The sequence below is a fragment of the Phyllostomus discolor genome, chromosome 6, assembly GCF_004126475.2.
Source record: "Phyllostomus discolor isolate MPI-MPIP mPhyDis1 chromosome 6, mPhyDis1.pri.v3, whole genome shotgun sequence".
NCBI lineage: Eukaryota > Metazoa > Chordata > Mammalia > Chiroptera > Phyllostomidae > Phyllostomus > Phyllostomus discolor.
Genome location: NC_040908.2, coordinates 110,740,185 through 110,766,010, shown reverse-complemented (window position 1 = coordinate 110,766,010; position 25,826 = coordinate 110,740,185). Strand labels below are relative to the sequence as shown.

Here is a 25,826-nt window from a genome sequence, read left to right as displayed (position 1 = left end):
GATGAATTTCCCTTCAGCAGAGCAGCAGTACGGGAGATTTAAAACAGAGAATCACTGCTTCAATTACCATTAAAATTAACTTTAATCCCCTGATTCTGTGGTATTTTTAATGAGTTCTCCATGAAGATAAACTCAGAATCATCGCTTTTAAAATAAGGACCATGGACAGCATCTAACACATGCTTAAGTGGTCTGTCCAGAAAAAGTCCAGCCATTGTTAATATAATGAGAATGATTTGCACGACATCATTGTAAACTGGCAGCCAAGGAGAGGGGACTGGAATGCACATGCATAAACAATGACAACTTCACTATACTAGTCAGTAGGGGCAGTAGATGCTGTTGAGTGAGCACGTGTACTGTGTGGCCATCTCATTCAAAATGAGCAAGTACAGCAATGAATCTGCATCAAATTTTGTGTTAAGCTTGAACATTCCTCCATGGAAACTATTTGGATGATTCAAAAGGCCAAAGCTATGGGCCTTGTGATTGGCAGCTTCAGCATGACAACATGCCCTCTCATGCATCATGTCTCATGCAGAGATTTTTGGTGAAAAATCAAATCACCCAAGTGACTCAGCACCCCTACAGCCCAGATATGGTACCCTGAGACTTCTGGCTTTTTCAAAGTTAAAATTACCCTTGAAAGGAAGGAGATTTCAGACTATCAATGAGATATAGTTTCCTATATCTCATTGGATATGAGATATCCAATCAACGGGTCAGCTGATGGCAACTGGGAAAACTATGTGAGGTCTCAGGCAAGGTGTCTACTTTGAAGAGGACTGAGGCATCAGTGTCCTATGTACAATATTTCTTGTATTTTATGCCTTATTCAATAAATGTCTCTATTTTTCATATTACATAGCTGGATGCCTTCTGGACAGACCTTGCATAAAGGTAAAGAAATACTCCTTCTACTCTCCTTTCCTAAAACAAACAAACATAAAAACATTTTTTTTTCCTATGGCTGAGTGGCAATAAGGAAAATCAGTTTCCTTATAAATATTGGTAAGGAGAGTAAATAGAGAAATAGAGATGAACTGCAAAATTATTGTTAATCAGAAGGTGCAGATGTTTGAGTGCATTAACAGTTACATTTTAGTCTGAAAAAATTAAGAGAAATATTGAGATTCTCTAACACAACTAATTTCCCTATTTTATCAAAATGTTATAAATGTATTTTAACTTAAACAGACCCATAAATTATCTAATCAAAGACCTTCACTTTACTAGGAAACTGAGGTACAGATAGGCCCTGTTCTTTTCCAAGAACACCCAGATTTGTAAGAGTAGAAATAAAATAAACCAGGTTATGACCTAACCCTACACCATGCTTCTTCTCCAGTCTGATATGTTTCCTATAGTTGTTACTCTGTCTGGATACCTCTCTGTTCTTGTTAGGAAACCTAAGTTTCTGCCCCACTCATTAGAATATTGACACAGTTTCTAATCAGTCCCTTTTCCAACCAGTTCTAATTCACACAATTGACTAGCACCTGTTTTCTGCTTAAGAAATTAAATTTAAAATACAAAACAAGTAAAACACTACTGAAAACTTGAAATCTTTTTAAGAGTCATTTTGGAGGCATTCTTATGTTTCCAAATGTATGCAATAACCAGAGCATTTAGCTGTCAGTCCTTTTATAATATAAACATTTCCTTTGATTCTCACCACATACTTACAGGATAGGCACAATGGGTGTTGTCTACACTTTACAAATGAAAAATAGAGATCAACTTAATATGTTCAAGGTCACATGAATAATTATTGGTAGATCCCATCTACAAAATCTGATCTCTGATTGGATTTTTTTGCTCTTTCTGCTCTATCACACTATCCTGAGTTTGACATTGTACATGGCTCTCAACCAGTATGTGCAACTCCTCTCAAAATACTTTTTCCTAACTGCCCCACTATTATCTCAGATTTAAGATGTAATCAGTGAAGTCACCTTATTTATCTACAGTCAATCTAAATATTCCCATTTTTGTTCTGATATCACCAATTCTTAATCTTAGCCACAAATTCTGTCAATTTTTTCTTAATTTCCCTCTTCTCTCTATGATTTGTTAAAAATCCTCATATGGTCTCAGTACAACTCTGGAAGACCAAATCTTCAAACTTTACCTTAGTTCATTAGGTTTATTTTAACACAGAACATACCCCTAAAAGGATTATTTTAAATTGTTCAAAGGAAATAATAAAAATAAAATAAAAATGAGGAGCCAGACACAGAAACCAATGGAACAGAATTAAGAGCCCAGAAATAAACCCACAAGGGCAAATAAATGTTGACAAAGGAGCCAAAAACATACAACAGAGGGGGAAAAAGGCTCTTCAGTAAATGGTGCTGGGAAACTTGGAAAACCACATGCAAAAGGAAGAAACTATATTGCTATTTGTCACCATATACAAAAATTAACTCAAAATGGACCAATGACCTAAATATAAGACCTGAAATAATAAATTTCATAAAAGAAACATAGGTACTAAACGTATGCACCTTAGACTTAAAGAGGACTTTATAAATTTCACCTCAAAGATAAAGGACATAAAAATAAATGAATGGGACTATATCAAAATAAAAAGCTTCTGCACAGCAAAGGAAACAACCAACAAAACTAAAAGGCAACCAACGGAATGGGAAAAGATATTTGCAAACTACACCTCCAATAAGAGGATAATATTCAAAATATAAAGAAGTCACACAACTCAACAACAAAACGATCCAGTTAAAAAAATGGGCAGAGGACCTGAACAGACACTTCTCCCAAGAAGATATATAAGAGGCCAACAGACATATGAAAAAATTTTCAGGTTCATTAGCTATCAGTGAAATGCAAATCAAAATTACAGTGAGACATCCCCTCATACCTGCTGGTGGGAAATTAAATTGGTACAGCCACTATGGAAAACAGTATGGGAGTTCCTCAAAAAATCAAGAATAAAATTACCACATGAATCAACAACTCCTCTTATGGGTATCTACACAAAAATTTTGAAAACATTTATTTTTAAAGATATATGTACCCTCTATTCATTGCAGCATTATTCATGGTGGCCAAGACATGGAAACAGCCAAAGTGTCCTCTGACAGATGATTGAATAAAGATTTGTACCGAAGATTTGGCACATGTGTACAATGGAATACTATTCAGCCATAAGAAAAGGTGAAATGACATAAAGGAAAGAATAAACAAATGGGACCTCATCAAAATAAAAAGCTTCTGAACAGCTAAAGAAAACAGTATCAAAATAAAAAGAGAACCAATTGTATGGGAAAACATATTTGCCAATGATACCTCAGACAAGGGTTTAATCTCCAAAATACATAAAGAACTTACACAACTACACTCTAAGAAGACAAGGAACCCAATTAAAAAGTGGGCAAAGGACTTGAACAGACACTTCTCCAAGGAGGACATAAAGAAAATCCAAAGACTCATGAAACAATGTTCAATATCGCTAGCTATCAGAGAGATGCAAATTAAAACCACAATGAGACATCACTTCACACCAGTCAGAATGGCCATCATAAACAAAGCAACAAACAACAAGTGTTGGAGAGGTTGTGGAGAGAAGGGGACCCTAGTGCACTGTTGGTGGGATTGCAGACTGGTACAACCACTGTGGAAAGCAGTATGGAACTTCCTCAGGAAACTAAAAATGGATCTGCCTTTTGACCCAGCAATTCCACTGCTGGGACTATATCCTAAGAACACTGAAACACCAATCCAAAAGAACCTATGCACCCCAATGTTCATAGCAGCACAATTTACAATAGCTAGGTGCTGGAAGCAACCTAGATGCCCAACAGTAAATGAATGGATCAAAAAACTGTGGTACATTTACACAATGGAATTCTATGCAGCAGAAAGAAAGAAGGAGCTCCTACCCTTTGCAACAGTGTGGATGGAGCTGGAAAGCATTATGCTAAGCGAAATAAGCCAGGCAGTGAAAGACAAATACCATATGATCTCACCTTTAACAGGAACCTAAACGACAAAACAAAGAAACAAGCAAAATATAACCAAAGACTCTGAAAAAGAGGACAGGCTGACAGTGAACTGAGGGGAGAGAAGAGGGAATTTCAGGGGGAAAATGCGAAGGGTTTACAGGAACAAATTTAAAGGACACATGGACAAAAACTAGGGGGAGGGTGGTAATGGGAGGGAAGTGGGGAGGGTTGGGTGGGTGGGCTGGACTGGGAGTAAAAGGGAGAAAACTGTACTTGAACAATGATTAAAATTTTAAAAAATTAAAAAAAAAAAGAAAGAAAAGATGAAATACTGCCACTTGTGACCACATGGTTGGACCTTGAGAATATTATGCTAAGCAAGATAAGATAGACAGAAAAAGTCAAGATCCATATGCTTTCACTCATAAGTGGGCTATAAAACTGAAAGTAACAAATGAACAAACAAAACAAATAAGCAAGTAAAAACTCATAAGCACAGACAATAATATGGTGGTCACCAGAGGAATAGAGAGGTAGAGATGAGGTAGTAAAGGGTAAAGGGAGTCAAATACATGGTGACCAAAGGAGATTTGACTTTGATGGTGAATACACCACACAATATGCAGATAACATGTTACAGAATTGTACACTGCAGCGTTGGCTGGTGTGGTTGAGCAATGGCCTGTGAACTGGGGGGTTGCCAGTTTAATTCCCAGTCTGGATATATGCCTGGGTTATGGGCCAGGTCCCTGGTTGGGGGGCATGTGAGAGGCAACTGGTTTCTCTTACACATCAATGTTTCTCTCCCTCTTTTTCTCCCTCCCTTCTCCTCTCTCTAAAAAAATGAAATAAATAAAATATTTATTAAAAAAGAATTGTACATTGGAAACCTATATAATTCTATTAACCAATGTCACCCCAATAAATTTAATAAAAAATAAACAACTTTAAACAAAATATTTCTTTATCAATAAAGGTCTAACATTCTCAATGGTATCTTTATTTCACTTCAATCTTCCAAATTTTAATTCTCTCACTAGATTTACATAATTCCATCAGTTCTGGAAGAGGTATCTACAACAAATTTTGCAACTTGTACTGCCCTTTGTAAATCCAGGGTTTTCCACATCATATAACAAGTGTCAATGCCATGATTCCCATAGGCCCTCAAACTGCAGCAAGATGAAGTCTTCAGTTAAAACCGCTGTCTTGTAAGAGGCACAAAACAGTTGTCTAAGACTCAGTGAAGGGAAAAGCATCTCTAAACATATTGAAATTTGGCTAAAGTATTTCTTTAAAAAGAAGTGGGAAAATTTCCCTGCTGGACACATAAGAAATGCCATCAACACTTATGTCTAATTCTGATTCCTATGGATCAGATCCTTTAGGGAAGACATCTCCCACCTGGCTAAAGAGCTTGCAGAAGACAGTTATAAATTAAGCTATAGTTAAAAGTGGGCAACTCAGCAAAGGTAGAGAGCGATGCAGGACATTGACACATGTTTCAAAATGATGTTAGAAAATCAGCCCCCAGAGTTTTTCGGGCAGATCAGTGAACAAACAAGAAGTGCACAAACAAGGAACCTAAAGAGTATGTATGATACAATTTCATTTGTCTTAACTGACTTAAAAATCTTCAGATGACTTTCTGGGCCTTCTCTAAATTGACTTGTTTAAAGTATGTGACAGGAGAAATGGTAAGTGAACTCCCCAGAGGAAGCCTGGTGGTTTACTGCACATGGCAGCTGTTCTCAAATTATAGCATTCTTGAGAATCACTTGGAGGGCTTATTACATGCACGTCTCGGTCTCATCCCCAGCAGGTCTGATTTAGTTGGTCTGGGATGGAGCCTAGGAACCTGGGAATTGATTTTTCTAACAAGTCCCTAGAGGATGCTAGTGCTGCTGGTTGGGGGAACACACTTCAAGAACCACAGCACAGGGTTGTTGAAGTTTTCTCAACCTAATGTTACCTAAGGAAGCTCTTCCTACTTGTTCTAGATGTGTGTCACTTAAGTCTAAATTTGTGTGGGGCTCATTACTGTTGCTGCCTAAAATACTTTAATGATATCAGTGGGCTCTCTATACAATATATTATTGTCTGCAGTTACTGTCATAGAATGATTAGACTTAAGATGTGGAAAAATCCTTAGGATAATCTGTTCTAATACCCTAATTCTGAAGATGGAGAAACCAGAGTCTAGTGTTCTATTTGACAGATCTACACAATTGTGATTTCTGATTTGAAGTTTACTGTCAACATCCCTTGAAGAATTCTCTATGAACTAAATAATTACAATAACATATTATGTTCATACACTATTAAGAAATTCTCACTGATGCTTATTTTAATTCAACCAGAACTAATTTTAAATAATGACAAGTAGAAATCAGCAAGGCAGAAGTTTCTTCTTGACCAAGTGCTTTCTAGACAAAATAATGTTAGACTCTAGGTAATGTTATATAGCCATAACTCCAAGGAAACCCTAATAATTATCTTTAATAGAGTCCACCACTTCAATAACAATAAATGTAAGACTTACAGTTAATTTCAATGAACTGAAAATCTATTCTTTGCCAGTAATACTAAACATGTTCACAGTCAGGATCTCATAACTACCCTGTAGAATAAAGAAACTAAAAACTTTTAGAAGGCTAGCAATATGTTTTCCCATGATAAAAACACAAGTTTCCTAATATTTGCCAGCACTTATTTAATTTAGCTCCTTGAGAAGTTGGCAAATTTGTATCCTATTAATAAGGACTGATGACTTCATTTTCTGGAAGAAAAATACAAATATTCTCTTGGACATCCAGGAAGTCTAAAATTTTGTTTTCTAAGTATTCAGGAGTCCAGTATGGATGTTCCACCCACCTTTCCCCCTTTTGGAGAAAAGCATCGCCACTGCCAAGGTAGATGACTTCCTCTCCTGGAAGTATGTTTAGCACATTATAACAATCTCAAATAGTTTAAATAACACTTTCTATGTTAAACAAAATCATTTTTCAGCAGACGAAAATATAGTCTTTTATAGACATATTCTATAAACTGGTGTCTAGTTAAACTTGGCTCTGGGTTCTATGGTTTCCTTATAAAGGGAAAGATAATTCACCATAAAACATTTCTTATTTTAACTAAATTCTTCACAGCAGTGATCAAAATTCATAATTGGGACTGACTCAGAAATTTGTCCAAGTCCCAAAGCCAAGTCAACACCAGGAGATGCAATCAATTTGCTGTGCCAGAAAACCAGTCCAGATTATAAATGATAATCGACACAGAGTCTGTTCCTTTACTGAAATATACCACTCCTTGAATATTAGTAATACATCACCCCATATTTGAAAGCAATTTGAAGGCCTATGGGGCCATAAGGAAGACTGTCTCTGCTGGCTAAATTTAAAAGACAACAAGAAACATCACTCAAGGTATATTTCAAGAAACCTCAATAAATTTGATGTCCATGAAATAATCTCCCAGAAGAGTTTTATATGTGATTTAAATGCTCCATCTTTATGAAAATAATATATATAAAATTTGTTTTTATTGTCTTCATAATTAAATTTGGTGTCTTTATGAGTAAAATGGAGAATCGAACCCTGATTTATATCATTGAGCTCTAGTAGAGAAGGGTCATCTTCCAACAATCAATCTGAAATAAGTTAAATCTGAGGTTATCAATTAGCAAAATACTTGTATGTGCCTGGAAGTACACATACTTGCCATAGACTCAAGCACTATGACTCCTCTTGCTTTGACCTGTAGATAAATAATTTTGATTTCTTGCCTTAATTAAATACACAAAATATATGATTAAAGTCATTTTTAGATTGCTTAGAGAAAGCTATTTTAAAAAAAATAGGACTTAATAACCACTACCATTCATAGTGTGAGGGTTTTCCTGAAAGATCTGAACCAGATAGAAGGAGAAAGAATGAAATAGCTTATAAAATGTTTGTGTGATCGCCTGCAACTTAAGAATATACACCAAAACACAGAAAACAAAAATTCCAAAATGAAAACATAGAGTTACTCAAAATGACACAAAGTCAATGTCAGCTCAGTAGCAGGGGAGCCCTCTATGCTGACCAAGTCAAAGCAAGAAATTACATTATATCCCACAGAGAATGAGACATATCTTGCCCATTAAATATAGAAATAAAGAAAACACTCTTAACACTCACAATGGTCTTCTTGCCAGTTTCATTTTCAAAACACTGATTGCCTTTATTTCGTTCAATACATGAAACATTTTCCTTTGGTCCACTGCAACCTGTAAGCTAAAAAACAAAGTTTTAAAAAAATCAATATGTACTTGTTTTTTGCAATGTGAATTAAATATTTTTCAAACTTTTAACATGCACATTAAAATGTTTAAGAACTGAATATTATTAAATACTGCCTGTGCCAGCTCTAGAATATGAATACACTGTTTAACCCAAAAAGAAAACAGAAAATGGGACAGTTATTCAAAGGTTAGTTTATAAATTTCAAAGCTTCATCAGGGAGTGTTGAACTTGGATTATTCAAATTTAAATTGATGAACTGGTCAAACCTGAAGTTGTGTGATGGGAAGATGAAGACAGAAGGGTTGATGGCATCTAATGTGAGTTCCCATACTTGCAGGAATCTCTACTCTGTGGTACCCTCTAGAGCCCACATAACAAGCAAGAAGCATTGAGTGACTTTGTTCTGGAATATCTTTTCAAGAATCAGTGTATAATTATAGCTTTAAATGACAGAAATAATGTTTGCTCATTGACTGCTGTGTTCCCTAAACTGAGGGTTATTCTCTACTACACGTGAATGTATCAGTTGGCACTGCCCTGTAAGAATTAAGGCTTAAGGAACTTGTTCAAGAAAATGCTGTCTGGCTACTGCTATTGTTGCAAATAACAAAGCCATTTGTTTTTTACCTAGGAGTCTTCTGACAGCATCCATGAAATCATGGCAGGGTTTTGGATTGCAAGAAGGGTAAAAATCTTAGACCCCTCACAGTTCTTGACAGTTATGGTGACAAGAACAGAATGCTGACAGAGACATGACTTTCTGGATCCTCTAGCCTCAGCTATTTCAAACATTATACCTAACTAACTCCATTGCACTGACTGATGGCACTTGCTATGTTATCTTTCCAATATCTTTTTTCTATCTCATAGGCACTCCAGGTCCAAGGCCAAGTTTTATTCACATGGCAAGGCCTCCAGTAAGTTTAAACTCCTCTGCAATCTGCCATGAAGATTCAGCGTGAGTGGCTTTACTTTCTGATGTTCAAAGTTGTTGCTATATTGATGATGTCCAGTAGTTGGCAAATCAGAAGACTCAGCCTGCAGGGTGGATAATAAACTGACAGAATTTAGGGGCAATCTGGGCAAATTCCCTCATCTGTCAAGAAAAAAAAGTGCTTTTTATTTTTTAAGCCTCAACCTCAACAAAGAGGTTAAGTACCATACTGGATTCTAAATACTGAAAAGAATATGGCCTTACCCAATTTGTTGTCAGATAATGCACGAATCAGCATCCTTAAAGTGGAGTCCAAATCAACAGGATATACTGGAAGCTCTTGGCAAGCTTTGGCACGCCCTCGACTTTGCAGCATCACAGCATTAATGTGTCCTCTGAACCCATTAATGAGCCTTTATGAGTAAAACAGGTTGACTGGAACCTTCTGGCAGAAAGGCAGCCTCCACCCCAAATGCCCTGAAGCACAGCTCCTGGCTCAATGGGATCCTCAATCCACAGAGGTTTACACTAAATGCCTAAATTTGCTTCACTAATGGCTTAGGTAAACCGAAACCAGTTGTTTCCACTTGGCTGCTGTGTCCAGCTATGCAGAGCTGAAAATGGATGTGGTTCCTCCATTCAGGGAACAGAAATCAAGGTTGTTCTCACAGCTCTGGCCAGTATGCCTCCAGAATCTCAATATCTTGACTGGCTTTCTATGCTTTTATATTCCCACCATTATTCCTTCCGCTGTTAACATCCAATCAACTTGGCTCTCACAGAAATAGTAATTTTATTCTACACTTCTATACTTCATTCTTTTAAAAATAAATAAAGACCCTTGATTTTCTTGCTCCAAAAATACCAATCTATCTCCAACCTTCTTCACAGAATCAATATTCTTAAAAGACATAGTAATTGTAACACTAACCATACAGTAGAATAATTTAATGAAAAGTCATAATAAGCTAGGGGCTTTAAGGATATGGATAGTCTATATTCATTTATCTCATTTAAATTGAAACAGAAACCTGTGAAGTAGGTAACCTGTCATCCTTATTTCCTAGATGAAAAAACAGAACCTCGTTCTGCCTGAACACAGAGTCTATGCACATAACCACTACCCTAAACTCCTGCTCCACCTCCTTACTGATCACTTATCTTTCATCCTTTCAACTGTGGTTCCACAGACTAGCACCATCAGCATTACCCAGACACTTGTTTTGGAAAAACAAATTCTTGGGCTTCTCACCTGACCTACTGTACCCAAAACTGTGGGAGTGGGGACCTGCAATCTGTGTTTCTTGTATGATTTTGACACATCTGAGTTTGACTGATCTAGATGTCAAAATGTCAAATGATTTCCAGTGCTTAAAATAAGTAAAGCGAGCCAGGTGTAAGAAGTATTTAAGAAGAGATGGATGATGCTTGGCAAAATGGAGAGCTTGTGCCCCACCTACTAAGTTCAGCCTCTAGTCATTACCAAGCATTTCTGTTGCAATGAGAAAACCCAAATTCATTGTTGCCAGATGTTTAAAATTTTCAAAAGAGTGTGGAAGTCTGAACTTTGACATAAAATACCTTGATTTTTAAATGTTGATAAAAAGTGTATGTATATTTTAAAATACCATGTAAGCTAACACAAGAGATCAAACAAAATAACAACTCAGGCTGGAGACTGCGTAAGGACAGCCAGTTTGTGACTTCCACTTCAATCCCTGGATGCTGCCATTTCTTCCTGAGTACTGAATGCACTCTTAAAACTCACCAAGGCCCTCCTTGTCCTCACTGTCTTCCTTTTTCCCCAACATTTAATATCATTAATTACTTCCTCCTTCTTGAAACTGTTATCTCTGTATTCGGAAACATCTCTGTCCTAGTTGACACCCTATTTTAGGGTGATTGATTGCTCCTCCTTTTATTTCTTCTTCCTCCTTGTAGCACCTGAGCTCAGCTGTTTCTCCAAAATTCCTTTCCTCTGTCACTTCTCTGAATATTCACTCCCAGATGACTCAAATCTACAGAATCTTTCCTCCAATTTCTGGTCTTACATTTTTAATTGCTTGCTTGTATTTCCTCTAAAAATCACATTGGTACCTCAAATCTGTTCATCTAAATGGAATCATTTTCTCTCAGAACCCACTTCTACTCTTGGGTTCCCCATTTCTGTCATTACCCAATATTTTAAGGACTATATATTTACATCCCTTCTCCCAATTCTATACTAATCCTCTCTCTTTTTTCAGATAGACAGAGAGCTCTCATTTCTGATGTCCTCAGTATATACACTTCTGCTTTACATTTTTAATAATGATTAATTCTCCTACTTTTAAAGAGTAACTTAGAATATAAACAAAAGGAAAAGTGAACTTTGGATTATTTTTGTCTTATTCACTCAAGTAGATTTTTAAGTTCTTTGAAGGCAATCTGTATCTTTCATGTGCCTCAACAAAAATAAATGTGCATCAATATTTACTAAATTACTTAATTACACTACATTACGCAGTGTCCTGATAAATATTTACCAACTTTACTTTAAACTGATTCATTATATATATATATATCAGAAAAGTTTTCTATTCAAAAGAATTGTTAGCAATTTTTTAAAATTTGTAACTCTTCTTGGAAGATAAATAAGCACTCACCTGATTTAACTGTTTTATAGCTTTATTGTGTGGGGGGTTTTAACTTATTTTATTTGTTTATTTACTTACACTATTTTGCCCAAACATGGAATTTTTTTCTTTGAAAATGATTGTTAGTACTGGTGAGCATCGTGCACAAAATCTGTGTCAGGAATCAAAAGCCTTATAAACTCCAAAAAGTTAAGTCCAATGAGCCCTGTGATGCAGCCACAGGGAAGCACCGCCCCTTTGCATCCTCTGTGACTGTGAACTGTACTGATTAGCCAGAGGCATATCCCAGTTGTGCTCTGGAGTTGTCCAACCCTATTAATATTTTCTGGCTTTTATATTTATAAAGCACCTAGTTTTACTTCACTTTGCAACATCTTTTTCAGATATAAGCAACACTGCAAACCGCAGAACTGAGAGGCTGAATACTTCGTGTTACAGGAAACAAGCTGCTGCTTTACATGCTCTCCCTCAGCATTTCAAGCTGATGAATTTAAACTAAGCTGTTTTCTTTTGCTGAGAGAAGAATAAACTCCATTATGAGATATATCCTGAAGGTAAAGGCCTCAGGATTTCTTTAAAAGCTGCAGAAAGAAACAAACACTTCCTAAGCACTTCCTAAGAGCTTAAGAGAGTACCAGTTTTCAAGAAAAGTCCTCAGTCTATTTATTGAATTAACAAACTTTCGTCAGATTCTATTACATGTAGTCCATAAACAACAGAAACAACACATTTAGTGTAAAAACAAAAAGATATATACAAATGTCACTATAAAATCAGGTAGAAGACTATGAGTGACATAAAAAAAGGGGAGACAAAATACTCTGGAAATTCAAAAGAGGATCAGTTCAATAAACATTTCAGTAATGCTAACTCTGCCAGACCATTAAGGAAGTTAGCGTTAATTAGGCGAGACAACTGTATAAACTGATCATTTGAATTCAAGTTTGAAATAAAGAAACATACAAAAAAATGCCATGGACAGCCAGTTGAGACATTAGCAGAGCAATGGGACAATAAAACAGAATGAGGCAATTGGAGAACTGCATTTATCTAGTATTGCTCAACCATGAGGCAAGGAGTTTAAAAAATAAAATAGAAAAGGTAATCAGCAGAAACCTAGTTTAGAAGTGTCTTAGATGTTAAACCAAATAATTTAGATTTTCTCATGGGAAATAGGACAAAGAAGGGTTGAGGGGATATAATAGGAAAGTAGTAAAAGAATCAAAAGGGAGAAACATTTAAAAAGTTAAGATCACGCAGACATATTAGCCTTTTGCTGTTTATATCATTTCCTTAATATTAAAATGCATTTTGAAATCATTTCAGACTGACAAAATATTGCAGAGATAGGACAAAGAATACCATGTTTCCCTCACATACATTTCTAAAATGGTAACATTATAAATAACTACAGAACTATAGTACAATTATTAAAATCAAGAAATAGCATTGATATATACCTTATTCATATTTTACCAATTATTCTACTAATGCCATTACATTTTAGTACAAGATCACATATTACATTATTTTTTTTACATATTTTTAATTTCTATCAATCTGGAACAATTCACAGTCTGCCTTTGTCTTTTAACACCTTGGTACTTGGAAAAGTACTGGACAGACATTTTGTCAAATGTTCTTAATTTTGGTTTGGCTGATACTGCCTTATGATTAAATTCAGATTCTATGTATTTAACAAAATTACCACAGAAGTGAATTTTGTGCACTTCTTAGTAAGCTATTGTCAGTAAGCACACGTTCTGAGTTTGTCCCAGTGGCTGGTGATGTTACCTTTGATCCCGTGGTTAAGGTGGTTCTGTAGGTTTCCCCACTGTGGAGCTAGTATTTTCCCTGAGTAATTAATAAGAATCTTATAAAAGGTAATTCAGTTTAGATAAAATCATGCATTCCACCTACCTCCACTCACTAATTTTAGCATTCATTGATCATTCTTGTTCAAAATCATTACTATGGAGGTTGCCAGTGGTGGTTTTCCAATTCCTTCATTCCTTCTGCACTTGTTAGTTGACAGAAGAACTTTCTTTTCTTCATTTATTTATTCATCAATTTACACAATTTTACCAATATGAACTCATGAATTTTCATTTTATTATAGGGGCTATAATCTGTGACTATATTTATTTATTTTATTGTTTAAATTGTCCCAAATTTGGCCATTAGGATTCCCTTCAAACTGACTCTTGTGTCCTTTGGAAATATTTTTATTAGGTTTTGAGCTCTTTCTTATATTCTGGCAGAGTGAGATGTTTTAGGCTCACCTTGTACTTTCTTTGCCCCAGTCTTAATAACTATACAAAAAAAGAGATATCCATAGGAGAGTTACTCCCCTATTCCTTTTATTCCAATACAATTATCCTCTTTAGGTAACCAATATAATTAATGTCCGACTTGTCCTTCCTATTTTGACTCTTGTACAAAAAGAAAACATATGTATGCATTTTTTTTACCTTTCTTACATGAAAGATAGCATATTACTGGTATACTTTGACACTTTGCTCTTTTCACTTTAACAGTAGATCCTGGGAATAACTCTATTTAGTTCAAAAAGGTTCTTCTCATGTTTGCACATCCATAAAGTAGTTAGCCAAACTTTTTAAAGGTTTGCAATGACAAAGACATCTGTTTCTGGCCATAATAGAGTATGTGGCACTGGATAAGACCAACTGTCAAAAACTGGATAACATATATAAAAATATATATGTATAAAATAATATATTTTATATATAGATAAAGCTATACTTAAGATTTTGGATAACAGACCATGCAGGACTGTGATTCCCTGAGAAAACAGAAACATATAAGGTGAGCCACACAATTTCTCTAACTTTCTGCCAGGAAGTAGTTTCTGAATTGAGGAGGTAGTGGAGGCCAAATAAATAACAGTGGCCTCTCTGAGCTGCAAAAGTGTAAGATCAAAATTCAGAACTGCAAAGGAGCCAAAACTTGCTGAGCAGGATACCAAAAAGAGAAATCTCAGAAGAGAAATTGCCCTGGAAACTTGCATAAGATTTCTCTTAAGTCTTTGGCCTAATAAAATGCTTCATGTACACAGAGAAAAAGTCTTCAATGCCTGACATGAAATAGCTTCTGGGCACCTGTAAACTGAATAGAGATTTCCAAGGTTGCACTGTGCTGAGAAATATGCCATCTGACCCATCTGAGAGGAGAGAAAATACTCCTCTCAGGAGTATTCCATTTGAATACTCTAGGAATTCAAATGGAAGAACTGGAAAGCCATGACTTAGGAAGAGAGTTACCCTATTCTTAGAATAATCTCTACTCTAGATCTGCTATAGCAAAGCTTTAAAAACAAACAGTGAAACTATTATATTCATCTGTCAATAAATTAACTGCTTGCTGAACAAAAAACAACACTATTTAAAGGAGGACAGCAAAATCCAAATTCTCAAAAGGAAGTATTCATACTATTGAGTACGTAATCAAAATTTACTGGTCATGCAATGAATCATAAAAAATGACCAATAACCAAGAGAGAAAAGCCAAATCAACCCAAACAGATCCAAATATGTCAAAAATACTAGTATTAACAAATAAAGTTTTAAAAAATGCTATTACAAATAGGTTTAAGGACTTAATAGAAAAGTTTAACATATTGAGTGAACAGATGGGAAAATTAATAGCAAAAAGTAAGTATAATAGAGAAGCAAACAAATTCAAGATCTACAAAATTTAATATACAATAAAAAACTATTATTGAATGGGCTTAACAGGAGATTGGGTACCACAAATGAAAATATCAGTGAGTTTGAAGATGAGGCAATGAAAATGATCATAGAGAGAAACTAAAATACAGACAATTAAAAAGACCTGCAGAAAAACAACTCATCATCTAACATCATATATAAATTAATACATATTTATATATCAATTTACATAAATTTATAATGTGTATAATATGCAATACATAATTTTATACATAAATTTACAATATGTATAATATATAATATACATAGCATGGATATATATAATTGAAGTTACAGACAAAGAGTATATAAAGAAGATGGGGTAAAAAATATTTAAAGAGATAGTGACTGAAAATTTTCCAAATATGATGAAAAACATAAACTCAAAGATCAAAGAATCTCAACAAATCCTACAGAAGATAGACACAATGAAAACTATACTCAGGCACACCAGAGTTAAGTTAATGAAAACCAAAGATAAACAAAAAGTAATCTTTTTTTTAAGATTTTATTTATTTATTTTTAGAGAGGGAAGGGAGGGGGAGAGAGAGAGAGAGAGAGAGAGAGAGAGAGAAACATCAATGTGCGGTTGTCTGGCCTGCAACCCAGGAATGTACCCTGCCTGGGAATCGAACCTGGGACACTTTGGTTCCCAGCCTGCGCTCAATCCACTGAGCTATGCCAGCCAGGGCTAACAAAAAGTAATCTTAAAAGCAGTCAGTAAAATAGACATAGTACATGCTGGGGAATACCTAATAATGGTAATAAAAGTGGAATTCCAATAAATATTCAGTTAATAAAAAAGGCAGAAAAGAAAAAGAAAAAAACCACCATCATCATTCATTATCCTCAATACCAATAACAAAGATGAGGCATATGAAAAACTAAGTTAGCCTTACTACAGAAGTTCAAATCTTATTCCACCAGTGATCTGAATAAAGGAAATAGAACTGTGGGATGATAAACCAGAGAGTAAAATGTTAATGAATGAGAACTAATCTGGACTTGAAATCTGAGAATTACTTCCTCATTTAAATTTATGATTTTGTCAATGCATCTACTACACTGACCACCTACTCTGCCCATGCCAAGAATAAGAGAATCCCTGCTCAATAGAACAGGGCCACTGTGCTTAAAGTGAAGACTGCCTACCTGAGAAGGCAGGCACTAAACGGCTGGCTACAGAACTCTAATAAAAGCTGTGAATGCTTCTGCTGAGAGGAGTACAAGTATCAAGAGAATAGCAAAATGCTTATAAACACATGCCCAGACATTTAATGAAATACACAAATTATACCTATCAAGCCTACAAATATATATATATATATTTTGAATATATATAATTCAAAAAAGTATTGGCATAGATTTGGGGAATATGAATTTGTATGAAAATTCTGGGGATATCTTTCAAAGGCCTTGAAAATACAGTTATTCACTGACCCAGTCATAAGACCTAATTCTAAACTGCAAGGAAGAGGCCAAATGGGGGCAACCACAAAATTACATACAGGAATCAATTTCTGTAAATTTATACCGATAAAAAATAATGCATAAACAAATAAATAAGTAGGGAAGAAGGGAAAGCTTTTCCTTATAGGGAAATGACCATTAACAAGAGCAGAAGAAATGAAGGAATTAAAAAAACCCTAACTGGCAACCTCCATGCTGATAGTTGTTTCAGGCAAGAATGATCAATGAATGCTAAAATTAGTGAGTAGAAGTGGGTGAAACACAAGATACTTATCTAAACTCAAAGTATCTCTTACAAAATTCTAACTAATTACTCAGAGAAAATAATAACTTTATACTGGGGAATCCAAAAGCCGTTTTAAGTAAACAAAAGTTAGCATAATCAGTGGTTGGACAAACAGATATTTTAGATACTTTCAGAAATCAGGTATCCCTGTTGTATTGTTCTGCCAGACACACATAATCTGAACTAAACCTTACGGAGACACCAGAACAACTCAAATTGAACACTGTTTTACAAAATAAGTGTCCTCTTATAAAAAAAGCTTTTAAAGAGCTGACCAAAATAAAGTTAAATATGCACTCAGATACATGGCAGGAAAGCTAACAAACACCAGAAATAAAGAGAAAATCTTAAGAAATGAGAGAAAAGACTGATTACAGAAAAACAATTAGAATAAGCAGATTCTCCTCAGCAATAATAGAGACTAAAGACAACAGAATATAAATTCACAATATCAAGAGAAAATAACCACTAACTTAAAAGTTTATACACAGCTAAATTATCACGCAAAAGTGAAGTTACAGGCATACCAATATGAACATAATTTAACAATCAAGATCATTGCAAAAATAATTATTAAAGGATGTATTTTAGCAATAAGGAGAGTAATCTCAGAGGTGAACACAGAAATTAATAAAATACATCATAAATTTAATGTCACTGATTTTAAATAAAATTTAATTTTTATATTCCAATAAAAGTGATAAATTGGAAGATTGGAGTGCTCAACAAAGTTAAGCTACAGTAAGACCCTTCTCATGTTTGACAGAAAATCACTTTAAATTTCTTAGAGTAATTTATAGATTATTGTGTATGTCAAAAACATGACCAGCAAAAGAATGAAGTTTCTAAACCAGCAAAGGAAAAAATAAAACACAAATATAGAAATATTTTTAGTACAATAGAGATAGAGGCGGGCAGATAGGGTAGAAAGAAAAAGGGTAGCCAATTAAAAAAAAAACTTATTATACAATAAGTCGAAATATTTTAGGACCCACAAAAATTTCAAGTGAACTAAATTTACCTGTTTAAAATTTATATCAGACAAAATAAATGTTGGCAATGATAGTTTATGTTTATTGATTCCCTACTCTCTAGATGCTTCATAAGAATTAACTCATTGAATCATCACAATAAGCTATGAGACCTGTACTAGTATTGCTACAGATAAGGAAATTGAAGCTTAGAGAAGTTAAATAACCTAAGGACACATGGCTAGTAGGAGGTGGGTCTGTATTTCTACCCATATATTCCCACTCCAGAGTCCATATTCTTATCCACTGTTCTATTCTGTGATGACTCAATATAGTCATATGATCAAATGTCATATATCAATGAAAGATTATGCTATGGAAGGATCTTTATGTGTATAAAAATTCCAGCAGATTATTTTAAATGAAAAAGGTATGTTAGAGAAGAATATACAGGGTATAGCAAAAGGAGGTTTACAGTTGTTTGTATGGAAAATAAATACAATAATTAATAACTAATACAAGAATAAACTATTTCACACTCAGAACTGTAAACCTACTTTTGCCCCACCCTGTGTACTAGATATCCAAAGTTTGTGAAAAATAAAATACACACACACACAAATACTGAGAAAACATTCCACCAAATCCAGTTGTGATTACTTCTTGACTTTGTGATAGCAAAGGACATTTATTTTGTTCTTTATATATTTCCATATTTTCCACAGTGAATAACACTGTTATTTTTATTAAACTTTTCTTTAATGAGCCTTGTACAGTGCCTGGGACAAAATACATGCTTTACATATTCAAGGAAGAAAAACAGTAGCCTGAAGTCCTCTCATTAACTAAAGATTAGTGCAAGCTACTGAACTGGGGAAGGTGTGGTCCCTGACTCTCAACACTCAAATCCTAGAGACATCTAAACTGGGTGTTTTCTAACAGATATAGCAATGCATGAGAAAGAGCGGAAATCCTTATAAGCTGCCTGCCTTCTTGTATTATTCTCAGAATCTGATTCTTGGATCCAAACTAAACCCTCAGTTCAGAAGAAGCCTGAGGATAAGGACCTTAGCTGTAGAAATGTAGTTAAATAGCAGCACTAGATAGAACACAGAGCCCAGGAATGCCGGGGCTGCAAATATACTCATGGAGATCGCCACCTAGAGACTAACCCTCTCATCTTCATACACCAAAGGAAAAGACTCACAGAATCAAAGAGACTTGTCTAATTTTACACAAAGTTTCATAGAAGAATCTAGACTGGAATTCAGGAGTCCTATCTCAGATAAAGAAATTGAGGCTTAAGGCTGAATTACTTTCCCCAAATTACTCAGCTACCAAAAGGCAGAGCCAAGATTCTAATTCAGTTTAATCAGATTCTAAAACCTATCCTCTTTCTGAATTATGATCAAATAGACAATTCTTCAATTATTCAATAAAATATTATTTGATTCATAAATCTATCAAATATTTATTTAACAATGTTTATTCACCTACCCTTTCCACTCTACGAGCACTAAAGGAGAATCAATTTACTTCTTCTTTGACACTCATTTTTCTTGTTACTTGCAATATATGTATTAAAGATGATTTGAATATTATCCCCTTAAGAATTTTCTCCTGTGACATCTTTTTGTTGTTTTATTTTCTGTTACTTAGTCTCTGAAAGACCCAATTCTTTGAAAAAGCAAATGTTGTGTCATATAATTTCAGCTCTCCTTTTAAAATTTAATTTTGCCTCTATCCTCTTTTTATGTTTTCCTTGTCAATGCGCACAAATGTTTAACAATGGTAGCACTCATAACCGGGCACTAGCCCTTTGTCTGCATGCCTCATGTTTGCCTACCTGCCTGCTTCCCCTGATTAAATGTATTTTCATATTTAAAATGTCCTTGTAAGCACAGCCACTCCCCACATGAAAGGAGAATTTTGTTGTAGTATGACTATCGTTTTTTAGTAGAGAGAACAAATTCTAAATCCCACTATTAGCTTGACGTATTTAACCAGGCATGGGCCAGATGAAAAATCCTAACTGAACGTAACAAGAGGTACCCTTTCCTTGGAGGCTTCCAGGAAATGCCTCTTTCCACTGTCACTTCTGCACATTGGGAACATCCAGACGAAAAGACTACATACTACTCTGCTCCTATAGTTTCTTATTTTCCCCACCTTTGTGGTATTGAAATGTGTACAGTAATGAAGACAGCATACACCCATCTAATGAGTGGGACCAAAATTGGTTTTACTTTTCAAATACATTTTGTCAGTTGGGTAAACACTTGTTAAAATGTTCTAATACATATTGTAGGACCTATTCTAGGTATTCAACTTCTATGATCTCAACTTATTTTCCACAGATATTTTAGAAAGTAACTATCAACGCATTTTATTACAAATCTCAGAGTGGTTAAGTAACTTGTCCAAAGTCACACAGCTAAAAGATGATGCAGCCTGAATGCAAACCAAAGTGTACCTTTTGCTCTACATACTGAAATACATTTCTCATCTTTATTTACATATGTTAAAGTAGTCAAGTGGAGGGAAAAATGCAATGAGAAATACTCATAAATATACTTTTTAATCAGCCCTCCACTTTGCAGTTGCTTAGGAATTATTAAATCAGTTAGTTGTTCAACAATTGAACCACTCAGCCCACAAGTTTTATTTAAGACACAAAATGCCTTTTTACAAACATTGAAAGGCTTTGGAAACCTGTACATTTTCTAACATAATTATTTGTGTGTGTGTGTGTGAGAGAGAAAGAGAGAGAGAAAGAGAAAGGCACACAGGCAAGGCCATGTAAACATGCATATTTAGCTTATTCTTAAGTGGAAATCACTCCCCAGCAGCAAATTCAGAAATTTAGCTGGAAGACAGAAGGGTAGGAAGCCACATTTATGAAATTACTGGCAATGTAAAAATCCTGATAATTAAAAAAAGGAAAGAAATAAAAAGGGGGTGGAGAAGAAAGAAAAGACACTTCAAAGCAAGTGCATCAAGTTACTATGGCAACCAGAGGATGTGGGTTGAAATTTATGTCTTCATTGTTCCAGCAGAGAGGTTCTCAATGATACCCTAGTGGCTTGACAGAGTCATGCATCTCCCTGAATGCTCTGGCTTATTATTTGAGAGTGCTTTGGGCATTGAGAAGGAATAGAATCACAGTAACTTTGTCAGTTCCAGCCGTGCCAGTCCCTCTCAAGAGAAGACACTTGTTTCTGGAGACACAGCACATTCACTTCCATAGTCAGTCCAGACCAAACCTCACAGAATGCCACAATTCTTATATTCACCTATGGCTGAGGATAGCAGGCAACTGCCTTCCTGTCTTAAGTCAAAGATCCAGTGTGCCTGAAATCCACTCTGAGCACTTATATGTTCTTCTAAATCCCTCTATGCTTTCCTGGTAGGACAAAAGTCTGCCTTGATTCCCTATCAAATTTATTAGCACTTCTCAATCAACACTATTATTGTTATTAACAACACTATCAGCCACAATGGTCTAGTAGTAATAGGTATTTATCAAAAGTATTACCTTTATTACCTCAGTGATAAAAAATCCCAGAGTAGATATTGTCTATAGTGCTCAATTAAGGGTTTGATTAACATGTTGCATATATATGGGAAACTGAGGTTCAGAGACATGACTGACTTTTCCAAGGTCCCTAAAACAAAGCCAAAATTTGACTCCAGATCTAATGACAAAGTCTTTACAGGGGGATTTTGCTCATTACATGATGCCTCAGCTGGTGATTGGGTCTATGTTCTAACACAAAAACACTCACAAAAACATAAGACCACTCTGGACTACACAGGATGCTGTGATATCATGGACGGCAGTCCTGTCCAAATGAAGTCCAAATTAGCCATCCTCCCTTTACCTCTAAACATTGTGTTACTGATTAAAAGAGGAGGCTGTTTTAAAGTTGCACTCATTATCTTACTGCACCTCTACTGGTTTCTGATTTCTCATACCTTCTCACTGGCCTTCAGTGGATGGAGGAGGAGAAGGTGACTAAGATGTTTTGAGCATCTATTATGTGCTCGGCTCCATACTAGGTCTTTTGAATGCATTATCTCACTGAGTGGCTTTAAAAAATATCTATGAGCTAATTTTTTTCATTCCTATTTTACAGATTTGACAACTAAGAATCAATGGATAATTCCCCAGGGTTACAGAGTTACTAATTACTAGAATCTATTCAAGTCTCCTTGACCTAGTCTCTTGCCTTTTTACCTTTATACCTTGACATGCCTCTCAACACAGCTCATCCAAGTTATAGCAATCTTTGGAGCTAGAAGAAATCAGAGTATATTAATTTTAAGTGATATAATTAGTTGTTTCCATAAGTACCATTAAAAGCAATAAAATAGAGGAAACTGTAGGAGTTAGCTGAATAAATGAAAACAGATGTATGTGTAACTCAGTATCTAATCCTATACAAGGGGACTTTTGACAGGGATTTTCCCTTTCTTAGGAGTAGGTCAGTATAGATCAGAAAGCTCAACTAAACCAGGATTTTATTCTTCGTAATAAATGAGCTCTCACTTTATAGTGAAGCAAGGGAGTTACTAAGGGAGGCAATAACAGCAGCTCTTGGTGTGAATATTTCTTGACACCATCAGTTTTCTTGAACCGAGACTGGTTGAAGTCATGCATGGAGATACAGATGCAACTCAAACTGCCCATTTTCCTCATTCTGTACAGCAAAGGTTAGTTCCTTCCTTCCAAGTGGAATTAGATAATGACTAGCCATCTTCCATGTCACAGAGGTAATACCATTTGGACATAAATTAATACACATAATTAAAATTTTAATCTAAACTTGTATGAGAATTTAGGCCAGTATTTTCCTTATTACACTTCTGTAATATGAGCTTCTTTGGAGAAAAATAAAAGCAAATTACCAGTTTCCAGTAGAACAAATGTGAATAGAATAAATTTAACAACTATACTGCGTTATCATAGCAACCAAAGTTTAAAAAAACTGATGTGATAAAAAATGACACAAGAGAACAAATGCATCAAGTTGTTATGGCAACTGGGGAATGTGGGTTGAAATTTATGTATCCAGAATCCAAGAGAATATTCTAAGCAACTAAAATAAACATTTGCTTATTAAAATACCCTCCAAATAGTACTTATCTGTAATGTTAAAGTGTTTTCATTATTTTGTCTGCTTTTTCTTTTATTTCCAATGGGTGATTTTAAATTGTGAGCATTTGTATTTTCAGTTCAGCTTGCTTTCTGGCAACCAATACACCAAGATGCAATTTGGTTTGCAGAAAATGGCGCAAAAGCCAGTTTCAAAATAGCATCCTCAATCACATTTAGGTTTCTTTTACTCTTTTAATCTTCTCATAACAAAATGTCTATACTATCCACTTGTGCTTCTTAAAGAAGCTCTCCCTTACTTGGTGAATCAAATTCATTATGTTCTCTTTACCTGACTTTGGAGTCCTTCCTCTGAGGCCAGGTGTGAGTTGAATAATTATAAAAATTTGTATGTTTAGAAAGCCTTCTGATGTTTTATGCACACACACACAGACACACTTCTGTTAGTAGCATAACTAGTTGTTGTGGACCAAACTTGCAATTTTCACATCACTTTGCTCAGACTCAGAGTATCTCACTGTAAGGAGAAGAGGTGAGATTTTTCTCATGACCCCATACCTTTTTATAAAAGCTTTTCCCCCTGCTGCGCCCATTCCTTCTTCCACCCTTCTGTCTACTTGTCTGATTCTTAAACATCCTTTAAAATGCTGCTTAAATGTAACTTACCACAGTCAACACATTTAGCCTTGTGTTCTTCACTTTTGTCCTCATAGTGCCCCGTGCACACTTAAGTGTCACCATCCTCATCAAAATCAACATAATTAACATCATTGGCATCACAGCTGTTACTTATTAAGTATTACCTATGTTTCAGTGACTCTGCCAAGTATTTCTCAAATATTATTTCATTGAATCTTCACCAAAATTCTATAAGGAAAAAACCATTTAACAAGTAAGGAAAATCAGTGTGGAAGTCACCTGATTTAGATCAAATACTAAGTTACAAAAAAGAGATTTGAATCCATGTCAGTGTAACATCAAAATCCATCTTCTCTGTCATTTAGCTAATCACTAAAAATTTTCCTTTGGTTTGTCTCCTCAGTAGACTGTGAATTCTTTGGGATCTCTGTGCTTGCACTATAGTTGTATAAAATTGTCTTGTCCCTGCTCTGGGCAGGTGGCTCAGGTGGTTGGAGTGTTGTCCCGTACGCCAAAAGGTTGCAGGTTAGTGTCTCTCTCTCTCTCCCTTCCAAAACCCTCTCCCTTCTTCTCTCTAAAATCAATAAACATCCTCAAGTAAAGATTTCAAAGAACATGTCTTGTCTTCCTGATGTCTCCTGCACTGACCAGTAGAAACATAATGTGAACACATATACAGATATAATAAAATTTTAAATTTTCTAGAACATACATCTAAAAAGTAAAATGGAAGTAATATACTTTATTTGACACAATATATACTAAATATATGATTTCTTCTTGTAATCAATACAAAAATTATTAATGAGATCCATTGCATCTTCTGTACCAATTCTTCACAATCTGCTACATATTACATGCACAGAACATCTCAATTCAGACCTGTGGCTAGCAGCCACCATGTTAATCAGGGCAGGCTTAACCCATGCCAGATAAGTAAACACTCACAGAGTGCTCAGTGCAAATTTGTTGAATAAATAACTAAATGTAATGCATGGAAATGAGGAATTGTCCATCTGCTTTGTAGAAATATCCAATTTACCTTTGTGAAACCCTTAAAAGCTTGTTTGTGAGGAAGTTAAAAGTGGATATTTTTTAAAGGAGCATACAGATGTTATTAGAACATGTGTGTTATAATTCCCGAATTACTTCCACATCATGGCCCATCATATAGCACTGCTTGCTTAGTCTCTTGTTTTTACTGAAATCCATAACAATGTCTCAGTCAGCTCAAACTTTAGTCTCCCAATTTTAGACCATAATTAGCAAACTTTTAGGCTTGGGTTTTAAGTTTTGATTCATTATATATTTCATTTTCAAAGCTCCTTTAGCTCAGTTTAATCAATAACTATTATAAGGAGGTCAAGAATACACATTTTAAAATTATACCAAATCAAGTCAGCACATATATAATTATAATTCTTTAAAAAATGTATCTCAAAGTACCCCCTGTAAAGAATATTTCCCTATCAAAGCAAGATATCTGGAACCCACAGATATTTCAATACTGTATTGAATATTACTGGTAGAAATAGTCAACATTTCAAAAAGCCATTTCCATGATAACAGCTAAAGTAAACATTGTAGTATCTTTTACACTCAAAATATTGGCCATGCACAGGCATCTCCATGGTAACATTGAGGGTTACCAGAACTGACCTTGGGAGGATCTGTAAAATGAAAGTGACACTAGCTAAAACTGCATGTAGTGGCATTACTCTTGACTAAAAATAAACTGGAGAAATTTAGATCTGTAAAAATTGACTTGGGAAAGATGAACCTGATGTAAAACAAA

At 35.1% G+C, this 25,826-nt stretch overlaps 1 protein-coding gene across 9 annotated transcripts in view; it reads right to left on the bottom strand.

The window, feature by feature from the left end:
- DLG2 (discs large MAGUK scaffold protein 2) overlaps positions 1-25,826 on the bottom strand; it is a 1,904,207-nt gene that overhangs the window by 1,545,376 nt on the left and 333,005 nt on the right. For 8 of the 9 annotated variants that reach the window (XM_036030125.1, XM_036030122.1, XM_036030121.1 and 5 more), the window contains one exon: positions 8,147-8,242. The exons of the other annotated variant lie outside the window; for it this stretch is intronic. In XM_036030125.1, coding sequence (XP_035886018.1) covers positions 8,147-8,242 — 96 coding nt within the window. The remainder of the gene's footprint in view (positions 1-8,146; positions 8,243-25,826) is intronic. 9 annotated transcript variants of the gene reach the window in all.